We start from the raw sequence: 14,955 nt of genomic DNA on the forward strand, positions 1-14,955 counted from the left end.
CCTCATTGTCGCCAGTGCCAGTGGGCTGTGCCTGTGTGGGTAAGGTGGGGCACCTCCCAACTATAGTACTGTACTGTATGGCAAAAAAAAATTTCCATGTAACCTAACCCCCCCATTTACATTCATTCTTAGGGGGAAATTGAATTCGCTTAACATTTCACTTAGTCGCATTTTTCAGGAACATAACTCGTTAAGTGACAAGTTACTGTATATCAACTTACAGAATGAGAATGAGTGGCGTGTTGCTTTCAGAAATATTCATAACCTTACTTTTATTTAGTCAGTAATAAAAAAGGCAGACTAATTCTCCCAGAGAGTTCTGCCATTGGTCTGTGAGGCTGAAATAACCAAGACCAACAGCAAGTTCTTCCCAGCTGATCCTAATTGCCACAAGGCAGGTATGGAGCGAAACGGTCTCTCTAATATCCCAGTCCAGGATTATTAAAGGCTTTAAAGATCATTACCAACAACTTGAATTTACGTTCTTTGGAGGCCGGGAGGAGGGGATTTGGCAACTACTGTTCTCTTCCTCTACTCTTGATCGACCCCTATGGGACTGTGAGGATGACCACTTTCCATGTCTGTTTATCCCTATGACCTGGGACTGTGTGGTGAGGCTGCTTCTGTTTGGTGCCCTGATACTGTATGTATCATTGGCCTGGTGAGACACAGCATCTTGCATTGCCTTTCACAGACATAAGACACCTCTTACTAACAGAACAATAACTGTCTTTCAGAGTGGTAGCTGTGTTAGTCTGTATCAGCAAAAACATTGAGGAGTCCTTGTGGCACTTTAGAGACTAACAAATTTATTTGGGCATAAGCCTTTGTGGGCTAAAACTTTCAGTTAGGTACTCTTATTGCTTGTAGTGGCACATTGCTCTGAGTCCACTGGTCTACTTCGACCTGTCGGCCCTGGCTAATCATTCTCCTGTCCCTAATAAAGCAGTTGTATTAACTGCTTTTGTGTGATGATGGTTGTCACGCCACTTACATTGTTGACAAGGATGTGAATTACTGATATGTTAATCTAGTCACAATACACACACTGTATCTTTTATGTGCTGGGAAACAATGACATGATATGTAGGGGATAAGCTGGAGCACATTGTGATATAGGCTATGCTCTTGCAGAAGCCTGTTCACTTGTATGTGGCTTGCAAATCCACTAAGCACTGGCTTATACAGTACACACATTTTTGCAGGATCTGGCCATTCATTTTAACATGGGGGAAATATTCATAAATAAGATGGGAAAAGGGTAAACAGTGACGTGGCAGAGTTTGTAGCTTAGTCTTCAGACACTTGGAGAGCAATGAAACAATAGTATTTGGGTTCAGTGAAAAGGAGACGGGATAAAACTTTCAAAAAGTGCTGAAGTCCCCCTTTTCAGAAGTAGGAAGAAATGCCCTTTTAGGAGTTTAAATCTCTGATTTTCAATGAGATTTAGGCTCCTAATCTACTTAAGCACTTTTGAAAATTTTACTCACAGAGGAGCTGAGTATCAGCATGTTGATGACAATGCAAGCCATAACCTCTTTGTGGCTTCACATACAAATCAAACAGGAAAGGTGGCATGATGGACCCCCCGAGAGAGAGACTGCAGATGTGAGGTTCCTTTTGGGGTGTGGGGCACAAGCAGTGATCCAATACTACTACTAAAATCTTTTTCAGATGAACCAAAGCTACTCAAGCTATTTCATCCATCCACCTCACCACTTTCCGTGGATAAGTCAATAGTTTCAAAAGCTGCTGACAAATCTAATATAATCATCCTGAATATTTTATTATTGTCTGTTGCTAGAAGGTGATTATCACCCATCAATACCAATACAGTCTCTATTCAATAATCAGTCATCAATCTGTGTAACTAAGTGATTAACTAAGAAGGCTGGTCAGTGCGGGTTATTTGACTTGGATTTAACAATTATGTGTGGTAGCTCTTTAGTTATTACAGAGTATGAGAGTTGCCTTATCACATCAGACCCATGGTCTATCTAATCAGTTTCCCATTTTTGGCAATGGCCAGCCCCAAGATGCTTCAGAGGAAGGTGAAACAAACTGCAACAGAAAATTATGGAATAATCTGCCTATACAGGAAGCATCTTTCTAAAACCTGCCAATTAGGATTTGGCTTTTGTCCTGAAATATGAAGCTTTATATGTCTTTGGGCTTTTATATGGATGATGAGAATATTAATGTAACTTTCAGTCTTTTTTTTTTTTAATATTGTTGATTTCTTGGTCTCAATCTTATCTTTGTGAATTCTGTCAGTTAATTATGTCCTAAGCCTAACTCCCTAAAGTTGTAAATTCAGCATGGTAGTACATGCAATTTGCAGAATAATATTTAAAGGAGTGATACTCAGACTCAGGCTCCCAAGTCGCAAGTGGCTCTTTAATGTGTCTCCTGCAGCACGTGATATTAAAACACTGTGATTTCATTATTAACCAGTCTAAAGTATTAACCAGCTAGGATGCTTTTACTATTATTTAAATATGAATATATAGTACCATAGTAAATGAGACAATGAATTCACAATTCTGTTGTTCTTTTGGGTAATACTGATAGCTAATTTGGCTCCTGAACCACTGAGGTCTGAGTATCACTGATTTTAAAGAGACTGGCAGTACAGAAAAACTCTGAAGAATATCTCTGATATTTCTGAAGAGACTGAGAGGCTCTTCCAAATATGTATAAAGAGTTACTGACAAAATGTCTTTTATTTACAGCTTCCAAAGGCCTTTATTAGTCCTTGTTGACAGAAACATAGATTTAGCAACTCCTCTACACCATACTTGGACATACCAGGCATTAGTGCATGATGTACTGGTAAGAGAATAAACTTCATTTTTACTAATGAAAGTACAGTTGCATTCTCAGTTTACTCTTAAATTTAGTAACAGTGTCAGTCCTTAATCAAAATCTTATTTTATATATTGAATTTATTTGGAAGCTATTTCATCTAAAACAAATCTGGAAGGTTTATTGTGAAAGGTTGGGAGTTTTGACATTGCAGTACCTTTTTAAAACATTTACTGTTTAAAATGTTGCTGTAGTTATTAAGATACTGGTAATTCAGTTATGCAGGGCTGTTTTTCAGAAGTTTGTAATCTTATACTTTTTGTGTTAGTTTTATTTCTCTTAATGCAAAAATTTGTCTTAAATCAGATCTAAGTTTTGTCACTGATTTTCATTTTTGTCATTTTCTAAGATAAGACTTGAGATTTGTTCTGCAGCTATCCTATACAAATTTTGTGTTCTCTCGTTCCCCATCTACAAAGACAAATGCTTATGACACTAAATTGCTATGATAGGAGGTTGCTGTTAGCTTGATTTTTTGATGTTTTATGAAATGTACAGATTATAATAGTTTAATTTTATCTATTCTGAAATGTAAATATTTTGTATTGTTTTAATAAGTTTTAAAACAGCTCTTAGTATCAGTTTGAGTTTTTTGGAGATTTCTTACTTTACCATTCTTCTCCACAAGATGGTGTAGATGTTCTATATAGAGAAATACCAACCTGTAAATGAACTTGCTGGGAGAACTTTCATAAATATTTATTTTGTTTTGGAAGTCGCATGGAGCTTAGAACATATACATTTTCCAGAGCTGATTTTATAAAACAACTTGCAATGAAAGGCCTTTTTTTTTTTTTTTTTTGTACGTAGTATATAAACTTCTGGCTGACCTAATATGTCTTAGAGCGCCATTGTTAATGGAGAAAACGATATGCAACCTAATTCAGCTGCATGTTATATTGGAAATTTATTTTAATGGAAGGAAATCTTGTTACTTAACTGAGAAATTTATTCATATAAAATACATAACTACAAAAACCTAATCTAAAAAAATATGCTAATAAAATTATTCAACTGCATAGAAAAAAGCAGGAAGGATATTAATTCACTTTAACATATATTAAAATGAATTTCACGTGACCTATTAATGTAACTTCTCTGAGTTAGTGTTTTCTGTTTGTTGCTGAGGTTGTGATATACATCCACACTCTGTAGTTCATGCTAAAATTGCAATATACATGCCTATATGCCCGGTTACTATGAGTTATGTACTGGCACATAGAGTTGTCTGAAAATTGTTGCATCACTGAGGTGAAATTTTTTTAGTCTCTGAAAATCTTGTGGGGTTTTATAGAATTCTACTGTGCACGGCAAACTGTGCATGTGATGTGTATGTTGCATTTACACTTTTCAGCTGATGGAAAGTCACTGACTTTTTGAGACTGAAGGATTGTTTATAAACGTCAATATTTTTTGAATGTGCATGTTTTGTTCTTAAAATGTCTAGTTCAACCTGTTAGCAAAGTTTGTATCATGAGCCTACATCCCTTGGAACCATGAGTGATCTCTAGTTTCGTATCAAGGGGAAAAGGTAAATTTCAAAACCAGGCTCACTATCCAGTTGAAAAAAAATCATGCCAGGCTCTTCACAGAATGATCACAACATTTTATGAAATGGCTTGAATGACTTTGTTGACAGAGCTCTAAACTGTAACAGGAAAATAGTTACCAAGGTGATGATTACATAAATTGTACTTTCACATAAATCAGTTTGGCTCTCAACTACAGGAGCCTAGGGAATCTGTGGGATGGTGATCTAAAGGCCAGCGTAACCACAAATCTCTGTGCTTTGCCTGTTTAGGTAATAATGATACTGTTGCTACAAATAAACAGACTCATCTGAAGAGTCCTATTCTGATCAAAATCTATTCCAATGGGGGGGAGGGGAGGGGAATTAGTGTGTGTGTTAAAATATATAATATCAGGCTGACTTGGCTGTAGGAACAGGGTTCTGATTGAGTGAACAACCTAGGTGTCATGTTAAACTGAGTGGGAAGCTTTATAATAATTGCTAAGCTGCTAAAGTAATATGAGAGGGACCCATTGAGCAGAAATGGTATGTGAATTTTCTGCTAATGAAGTAATCTTTCTCTCCCCCTTTTTTCCTTTAATTTATTCACTCATATGAAGCTGTCCACCAAAATCTGTTGGGTTTTTTTGGAAACCGTAAGCAAAGGCCTTATAAGAAGGTGAAGAGTCACTAGATTCATATGCTTTCTTTGGTGTGGAAGCTATTTGATTTTTTTTTAATTTTGATCTGAACGATCTATAGCATTTCCCATTACCCACAGGAGTGGAATGTTACTTTATGGACTACTTTGTCAATATTCTTGACCATTAATATTGTCCTTCCCAACCGAAGCTGATACACAAGAATGGGCTTGACAGTTTACACTCAGGTCCATATGTTAGTACATTTGTGCCCACTCACAGGTTGATATGACATGTTAACTGGAGCTGTGGTTCTCACATTTGTAGACCCTTCATAAGAAACAGATCCTCTCACAAAGCCTCTTCACTTCCAACATCTGATTCTAAATTTTCATGCTTCCTATTACTAAGAAAGCCTCTACAAGAGATTGGGGGACAGACTGCAGCTTGAGAACCAACACAATAGAATACAGGTGCTTATCAAAGTTTGGTTTAGATGGGCAGCCTGCAAATTGCTGCAGAATAGGTGCCAAAATGAAATGGCTGTCATGCTTGTGGCCAAACAATGTTTATCTGTTCTGATCACCATAATGCTTGTTCTTGGTGCTAGCAATCTGGGACTTCAACATATGCTGCTGTTCTCTGATGTGATAACAGCCAAATAAAAGACATGAACTATGGATAAGAAAGACTTTTGTACTTTCTCTGACCCTCAGTTCTTCAGAAAAACTAGTGAAGGCCAGTAATTCCCAAATATGAGTGTAACTAAAAAAATATTTTTAGTGGAGGTTTGGGGAGCTTTAGAGTGCCTTACTCCTAAAACAGGAACAAGCCTCACTTAGTGTTGTAGCATCTAAAATATATTCTTAATGGCCGCAAGAAGGGGCAACCTAACACACCTTTGATAGAGGGAGAGGGCATACATAGCCTCTTCTTTTGAAAAAACTGGAGAGGCATGGGTAACCATACCTGCAGCCAGAGGGATCAAAATTTGGCTAAAGTTCTCTCAGACCACCCCCACCCCTTCTGGGCAGCTGTATCTTTTTCTGTGTTGTGCCCATCAACTGCTGTCCTTCCCCACTCCCCAAAATCAACAGGTGTTTAAGGGGAGAGGTTTTCTGATCACCTTGCCCACTTATATTTGGGGGAAGTTCTTCCTTTTCTGACAGAAGAGTTTCTGGAGGCCTATGTTATCTATCTTGTCTTCCCATTGATGCAGGTATTTGGAAGAGTGTTTGATCTTGTCTTTCTCACAATCACAAAATCCAATAAGTAAAGGGAACGTGGAATAGCTAGGCTGCCTCATGCTGCCTCTGAACCCTGCTGCAGCTCTGTTGAGGGAGAACAATAAGCCCAAAGACACAGCCCCTCACTACAGCCCACACACTTCATTAGCCATGCTCACAAATCCGCACACACAGTAAACCCAAACATCACTCTGAAGCCTAGACTGTATGTCTGAGTCAGTGTGAAATGATGGAAGCAGCTACAACCATAGTAGAGAGTTTTTTGTTTAGATTACCGCTAGGTTCAGTATTAGTAGGTAGATATGGATGTATGAGGAAGACAATAAAAACATATAGGTGTGACAAAGCCAATGTGATGGGCCAGCAATTACTCTGCTCTGATTGTGTCGGTAGTAGATAGGAGCATATATTTTTTAAGTCTTTTTCCTTTAAGTGTATTTATACTGTGATGATGCCAGTCTGGAATTCTAGCTGTGTTTAAGTGACTCAGTTATCTTGATACATGTTCAGGTTAGATCTTAATATATAATACCTTAGTTGCGTTGTTGTGGAAGATTAAAGATATCATGCCATGTACTGTATGTACAATATATACAAAAACCTCCATTAAAAATGTTAGAGTTATAAAATTAAATGCTCAGGTCAGGATAGGTTGAAGTAAAGGTTGCTTGTTCAGTCTTCTGTCTATGTGGGTACGTCTAGGACTCCCATCGCTGTAGTTTTGGAGCACCTCACAAACATTAATCAACTTGTTGTCATCGCATCCTGCTGTGAAGCAGGGGAAGTATTACCTCCATTTTACAGAGGAAGAATTGACACACAGGTTTTGATTTTGTCAAGTCAGACAAAATCCAGGCAGGAATAAAACTCTACTGTGTCCCAGGTCTGTGCTTTAACAGGACCATATTTCCCTCTTCCCTCTGACTCATTCGTTCTGTGGCCCCGGCAATGGGTGAAACGGGTGCTAAGGACAACTGTCTCATTTACTGTCTCATGTGGGCAATGAATGAGGCAGGGATCCTGCATTAAAAAAATAAACTAAAAATGTTGTTGTACAGCGTAAACACTCAGTTAAGGTTGAACAGACAACTTTGATATTGTCATTTCTTGACTTTTGTGTGCTTCAGTTCGCGCCCTTGATGCATGTTTGTTTTTAAAGAAACAATACTGGGACACAAATAGATAGATCTTGGTCTTCCACATAAAATGCAGTGTGTCAAAAAATATGGAATAGAAGAATTAAACTTGACACATCCATTTTAATGACTGTTTTCTTAACTTTTTACTCACTATTATCCCAGTCATGCAGACAGATATGCAACATATGTATGCTTATAGGGGTCTATTCAGATTGCATTTGTTGCAGGAATGGGACCATACTGAATAAAAGGATAAGAAAAGGAGCCATAAAAATGCGCTCTAAGAATGAATTGTATATAAAAAAAGAAATTGGAAGGAAACTTTTCAAAGGATTATGGATACTGAGGCCAGATGAGGTGAAATTAGATGTAAATAGTTTTTCAGGGTGTTTTCAACTACTTCAAAACTCCTTCATTATATTTACTGTATACTTCTGCCTTATTTTTATTTCCATCTTACTATGGAACTGAGGAAAATAAATCTAGTAACTAGTTACAAAATCTGATCAATAAACCCAGGACACATTGTTTTCCTAAATTAATTTTTCACAGCTTTCCTTAATTTTACATTAATTTCTAAAGGAATATCTAGTTATAGTATAATTTCTGTAAATGTATAATGTAACATATAAAAATATACAAAAAATATGAAGATTGTTTTAGTTCAATCAGTCTGGTCCCTATAACAATGGAAAATGTATTCTTAAAATTTAAGGTATTCTTAAAAGAAAATTAGAAATAACATCTTCCATGGAGACTGCAGTCTATTTATAACATCGTATATTGAAGAAACAAGTATAAAAATTACTATTTACATAAAACAAAAGCAAAATAAGGTGGTAACCCAGAAAAAAAATTATTCCTTTGTTCCAGTAATGTGTGATGAATAGAGAATATAGGCTAGTAAATGATTAATGCCAAGTTTCAGTTATTTCAGTTCTTGTTTAAAAATTTCTTTTAACTCATTTCTTGGAAAGTATCTGGATAAGAGATTGGTGGCTTTGTGTTTTGTTTTTGTTTTTGGCTCAAAGCAAGGATTTGATTGTTCTTGAACAACCCAGAGGATATAGTTATCTTTGTAAATGTCACCTAGAAAGTCATAAGTAGGGAAATTTGCTAATAAAATAGATTGGTCTGTTCCAGAAGGACCACCAGGAAAAGTGGAGTTCCAGAAAAAGGTTCAGGGATTTGTTTGTTTTTTCTCCGATACTCCATATATAAAATAGTTAATGCAAAAGGAAACTGACTCTAGTCAGTTTTCCTCTGCAAACTAGTCTCATGCCTGCTGTAAAGACAGAATGACTTAAAATTGTTGTTTTCCTTTGCAGTTCAGCTACATGTCAGTTTCTTCTTGCAACAAGTATGTGAAAAACTTGCAGAGGCAAACTGCTTAGAATTACTTCAAGACCTCTATTCCAAAGAGGCACAAAAATAAGTGACAGGAGAAATATTGAAAAAATAAGGGACTCAAAGAGGTAGCAAATGTGGCATTAAAAAAATGGAGTGGGAAGGTAATGCAGAGACTGAGAAGATGAAGCAGGACGAGAGAGAGAAAGATTTGCTCTGGTGGTGGAGATAGAGCAATGCTGCTTTTTCTCTTCAAATGCTGACTTTTTTCCCCCATGCAAAATAAAATGCCAAAACACAAAGATTAATTCTCCCTGTTTGTGAGAGTTACCTTTTTCAGTATAATTGATGCTACTCTTCCAAAAGGTCACTAGTCTTCTCTTAACAATCCAGGCTACAGAGTCATTCTCTGTGGGCCAATGTCTATTCAAGTATTTTATACTAAGTAGAACAGCTTCAGCATGAGAGACTGAGACACCCAACCCAGACTGCCTTATAGCCTAGTCGTCAGAGGAGGTGGGAGGCTCAAGTTCATGGCCCTGCTCTAATGACTATTTAATTATTTAGATACAGTGGAATAACTTCAACAGGAGAGATTGAAACACCTGCACCAAACTACCCCATAGCCCAGTGATTAGGGCACTATCCTGCAGTGTGGAAACCCAAGTTCAAATCCCTTCTCCATATGAGGCAGAGAGGAAAATTGAACCCACATGAATGCCCAAACTCCCCCGTGTTAACGGTTGTAAGAGATGTGGTGGTGCCCTTCATTTCCTTTGAATTTATTTTTAAAAGTGCACGCAAATGAAACATTTTGTTTTAGGTCAAACAAAAGGTTTTGATCAACCTCAAATGATTTTTGTTCACTTTTGATTCACTGAAATATTTTGGAATTTTCTATTTGTTAGGGGTGAATGTGACACAGAGACCCTTTGACAAAGGGTCCCATTTTTTGTAAACTCCTCTTACCTCGGACCTGTCAAACTCATTTCACCAAACACATATCTTGCAGGATTTTTATCCATAAGGGATATCGTGAGGTGCTACAGAAAGCTTGTAATTTGTCAAAACTAATACTCCTTGCAAGATGTATGTACGGGTAATATTTAAGGAATAATATGTTTATACTGAAAGTGTGCTTTATGGATTAAGGTTGTCTACACTTAAAACGCTGCAGTGGTGTGGGTGTGCCGCTGCAGCACTTCAGTGAAGATATTACCTATGCCAACAGGAGGACTTCTCCCATTGGTGTAGGTAATTCACCTCCCAAGATGCCATAGCTAGGTCCTGTTGACTTAGCACTGCCTACATCAGAGGTTAGGTTGGTTTAACTGCAGTGTTTAGGAGAGTGAATTTTTCCCACTTCTGAGTGTTGTAGTTATACTGACCTAATTTCCTAGTGTATACCAGGCCTTAGAGTACAAACTTTAGAGTTAATCACCAAGAAGTAATGGGCCTCGGGGAAGGACCATGCAAGCAAGAGCGAGTTGTCACTCCTCCCTCAATTGACCAGCCTTGCCCTCTCCCAAAATTATCAATGAAAAACCATCAGAGAAACCATCAAACAATTGAAACACATTAGAATTGAAATAGGAACATTACAACAGACAGAGCTTCACCATGTCTGTGAATAGAAGCAAAAGCCTGTTTTATTATAACAGTGTGTAGGGAAAGACACTCTAGATCCATTCATTCCCTTGGGGAGTAAGGGTGCTTTCATGGAAGTTTCGGATGCTGGTTACTAAGAAACCATCCAGCTCTTCAATAAACTGAGCTTTTGGGTGGGAAATCTACAATATTAGAAAGGAAAGATAATTATTGATAAATGTAGATCCAGGTTTTTATTTTATAATTTTGTATTGTATTGTAACAACACGTTTCTGACACTCTCATTTCTAGTTAAATCTTTATTCTTAAATAAATCACCTTTTGTTTTATCATAAGTGCGCACAAGCACTGTGTGGTTTACAGGACTGGTGATTTAAAGTAAAACTGATAAACTGGGACACACTGCAGTGGATCTGTGATTGGGGGCAGTGAATCTGGGATTTCTTAGAGTAGCCAGTGTCAGGGGCTGGATATCACAGGGGAATGATTCAAAGGGACTCAGGGATTGGAATGCACCTGTTGTTAATATGCAAGGCGAAGTTAGAACTGGCATAGCCTAGAGGGGAGTGCTGGAGTGGCTAAAAGGCTAGTTGTGTTAAGGAGCTGACATGCAGCTACCACAAGAAAGACTCCCTCTTACTGGAAGCAGGGGATAACAAGGTGACAAAGGGCTGGTCCACACTAAGCCCCCAGCTCGAACTAAGATACGCAACTTCAGCTACGTGAATAACGTAGCTGAAGTCGAAGTATCTTAGTTCGAACTTAAAGGTACTTACCGCGGGTCCACACGTGGCAGGCAGGCTCCCTCTTCGACTCCGCCTACTCCTCTCGCAGAGCAGGATTACTGGCGTCGACGGCGAGCACTTCCGGGATCAATTTATCGCGTCTAGACAAGACAAGATAAATCAATCCCAGAAGATCGATTGCTTGCCGCCGAACCAGCGGGTAAGTATAGACGTACCCTTACAGACCTGGGTACCCCAAGAACTGTCACAGTGAACTAATTTTTTATTTTTTTGAGAATTGCCAACAAATTGAAAATTGCTTGCCCAGCTGTATTTTCAAGGTTTCAGATATTCATAGTGAATTACTCCAAAATTAATCACTTAATTTTCCACAAAGTATTCAAAGGCATTAGTTCTCATTGGGGACAAAACAGCAAGACAAAGTTAAAATACCTATACAAAGGTATTTAACTTCTAAAAGTTAACGCTAGTATCTCAAATTTCTTTTAAACAATAAAAAAAATATTTCTGATAGACGACCATACCGAGAAATTGGAGACAGAAAGTTTCTTGTTTTTTGTGGAAAGTATGTATGTTTAGGGAAGGAAAAGAGGTGGAAAACTTGGCTTTCTCTGGAATGAGACGCAAACGTGCTTATGAAAATTGTCCCTCCATAATATGAATTCAAGTCTTCCATATTGAGAACTACTCATTCCTTATTTTGGTTATAAGTTCAAAGGCTATTAGTTCTATAGTGAATTTCAGTTTACCACCTAAGGCCTGCATCTGATAAGTTTCTCGTTGTTTGTTGGACATCCCGGGTTAGTCCATTTTTTAAGCTTGGAGTATAGGGAGTATAGTAAGCTTGCATATAACATAATTTGTTACTAAATAATATAAACTTGATTACAAAAACTGATCCTTGTGACTCCTCACTATCTTTCTTTCCATCTTTTAAGAAAGTTCCATTCTCCCTTAATTTTCTGTCAACTGTTTCCCTGGTTCCTGACTCTTCACACTTTGGCTGTTCACTTCTATTATGAAACTTTGTCAGTTACTTTTGAAAACCTAATTATGTTATGCATATTATGTTAATTAAATTACATTACCACCACTTGTCTGTTCTGGCAATAGTATCTACAAATATATCCAAAATTATAATCAGGCATGACCACTTTTTTTCATGAGGCTGGTTATCCTTAGCTACACTGCATTTTTTCAGGGTGTAGATCTGTCCATCCTCCCTCGTCCCGTGTGATCTTTCAATGTAGCTTCTGAATGTTTCCCTCTCCAGCAAAAATCATCAGATTTTCTAGTATTTAGTTTCCAAATATCTTGTACACGATGTCATTAAGATAATCTTTGTATCCTTCCTGAATGGCATAACCTTTATGAAAATGTATGTGAAAGCGTCTTCATCATTTCCCATTTCTTGTAGCAGTTTTGCATGTAATTTGTTTACATCTGATGTCTTGCCAACTTCAACTCCATTGGGCCTGTGGTTTAGGGCACCATTGCCTGCAGTCACCTTTAAGCCAGGAAAAATCCAAGTCCCAATATGAAAGGATTTAGAAAGATGACTTGTATTAAAACCATTTCTAGCACTTTTTGGGTGAAGTTTGCAATTCCTGCACTGTTCCAGAATCATCAAGTATTTTGAAAAAGTTTAAAAAACAAAAAACCTAGGGCCAGATTTACGGACTTTTAGTATCTTATTTAAAGTAATGCCATTGAAATTAATACGGCTCTCACAGAGCGTTACTAAAATCTGGTCCTTTATTTTGATCTTAGTTTCTCTACTCAGCCTTTAGGACTATTTTATAAAAATCACTTATAACCTATCACTGCATTATTGTGGGGTATTCGGCATTATTCCTCTGTTGCTCTATTTAAAGGACACTAATTTTAGTTTTTACTCTTCGTTGTTTGTTATATCCCATTAGAAGCTTTACAATGTTTTTCCTATTTTGTTCTTTTCAGTTTGGTAAACAGAGGTGGTTGTTTTTAGAATGAACTTTAATTAATATGATTGTTTAGTTTTTTAATATGACATAAACATACAGGCAACTTGAAGTGGCGTGGCATGCCAAAGCCTCATTTGTGCACCAGCATAATCAATTATGTCAGAACAGCTCTGAAAAGTATTTTTAAGGCCATTTAGGGCTACATTTTCAAAGTATTTCTGTTTGTCTTGCACATTCTAACTCCAGTATATATGCTCTCAGGCCTGTAGGCATGTGCATAGTGTGCTTTGTCACAGCACACACAAGTATGTGTAAACTTTTGAAAGCCTGAATCCTAATTTTCTAAACTTAATTTAGATTTTCTTTACAGTGAAGTGGTATGTGTTTGTATAAAATATGACTAGCCACTAGAATCCCAAATGACATTCCAAAAATTTTATATAGACTAATTTTTTAGTTCTAACAACACTGATAATTTCCCTCAACTTCTCTTTAGTGTGTTTTCCTCATGCCTACTTATACAACAGGAATATTTTAAACAGCTTTTTAAAATTCTACTCTTTGAAGTTTGTGGCAATTTCTCAAAAATTGTTTAACTTTCTATTTTCAATTTATCCCAGAGTCAAAGAGGTCATCACTGATAGATGATCAAGGAGAGAGAGGAATAGATCCCAGCACCATAAGGCAGACTGAAATATGCTGATGGAGAGTTTTAGGGGGAAAGTGTGTGTAATGTTGAAGTGAATCCTAAAATGACTGGAAAATCAGTTGTTGTTTGAGGAAACGGATGACGTGGTCATTCTTTAGTGCCTAGATTCCATGGTAATGAGTGTATTAGAAATGCAAGTTTGGATTTTTTTTTGTACCTGAGGAAAGTCATATAGCATATTGGAACCCTCTCAAAATGTGAATGCCTTGAGCATTTTTTTCCTGTTTATCTTTTAAACATCTAACTTCAATAACCTTATTTTTATATATTGTAAGACAAAAAATGCAAATTCAAATTCTACAAGCCCCTAGGGTTGCCAACTTTCTACTCGCACAAACACCTGTGCCCTGCCCCTTCTCTGAGGCCCCACCCCCGCTCACTCCATCCCACCCCTCCCTCTGTTGCTCGCTTTCCCCACTCACTCATACACTCATTTTCACCGGGCAGGGGGTTGGGGTGTAGGAGGGGGTGAGGGCTCTGGCTGGGGGTGCGGGCTCTGGGGTGGAGCCAGGAATGAGAGGTTTGGGGTGGAGGAGGGTGCTCCGGGCTGGGGGGGTGGAGCCGAGGGGCTCGAAGTATGGGAGGGGGCTCCCGGCTGAGGCAGGGGGTTGGAGTGTGGGAGGGGGCTCGGGCCGTGGGGTTAGGGTGTTGGAGGGGGTACAGGTTCTGAGTGGAGCCAAAAATGAGGGGTTCAGTGTGGGAGGGAGCTCTGGGCTGGGGCTGAGGGGTTCGGAGTGCTGGAGGGAGATCAGGGCTGGAGCAGGGGGTTGGGGTGTGGAGGAGTGTGAGGGCTCTGGTGTGGGGTTGGGTATGAGGGATTTGGGGTGTAGGAGGGTGCTCCAGGCTGGGGCCGAGGGGTTCAGAGTGCGGGAGGGAGATCAGGGTGGAGCAGGGGGTTGGGGTACGGGAGGGGTACAGGTGTGCAGGCTCTGAGCGGTGCTTACCTCAAGCAACTCCCAGAAGTAGCGGCATGGCCCCCCTTCTGCTCCTACATGAAGGTGCGGCCAGGCAGCTCTGCACACTGCTCCATCTGCAGGCACCACCCCCACAGCTCCCATTGGCACACAGAGCCCCCTGGCTGCCCTAGGTGTAAGAGCTGGAGGGGGGACCTGCCGCTGCTTCCGGGAGCCAGGCAGAACCACGGCAGGCAGGGAGCCTGCCTTAGCGCCACTGTACAGCGGACCGGACTTTTAACGCCCC

At 38.8% G+C, this 14,955-nt stretch overlaps 1 protein-coding gene across 3 annotated transcripts in view; it reads left to right on the forward strand.

The window, feature by feature from the left end:
* SCFD1 (sec1 family domain containing 1) overlaps positions 1-14,955 on the forward strand; it is a 143,999-nt gene that overhangs the window by 19,432 nt on the left and 109,612 nt on the right. For all 3 annotated transcript variants that reach the window (XM_005299158.5, XM_065593255.1, XM_065593256.1), the window contains exon 10: positions 2,733-2,832. In XM_005299158.5, coding sequence (XP_005299215.1) covers positions 2,733-2,832 — 100 coding nt within the window. The remainder of the gene's footprint in view (positions 1-2,732; positions 2,833-14,955) is intronic.

This window comes from Chrysemys picta, chromosome 4, assembly GCF_011386835.1.
Source record: "Chrysemys picta bellii isolate R12L10 chromosome 4, ASM1138683v2, whole genome shotgun sequence".
Taxonomy (NCBI): Eukaryota; Metazoa; Chordata; order Testudines; family Emydidae; genus Chrysemys; species Chrysemys picta.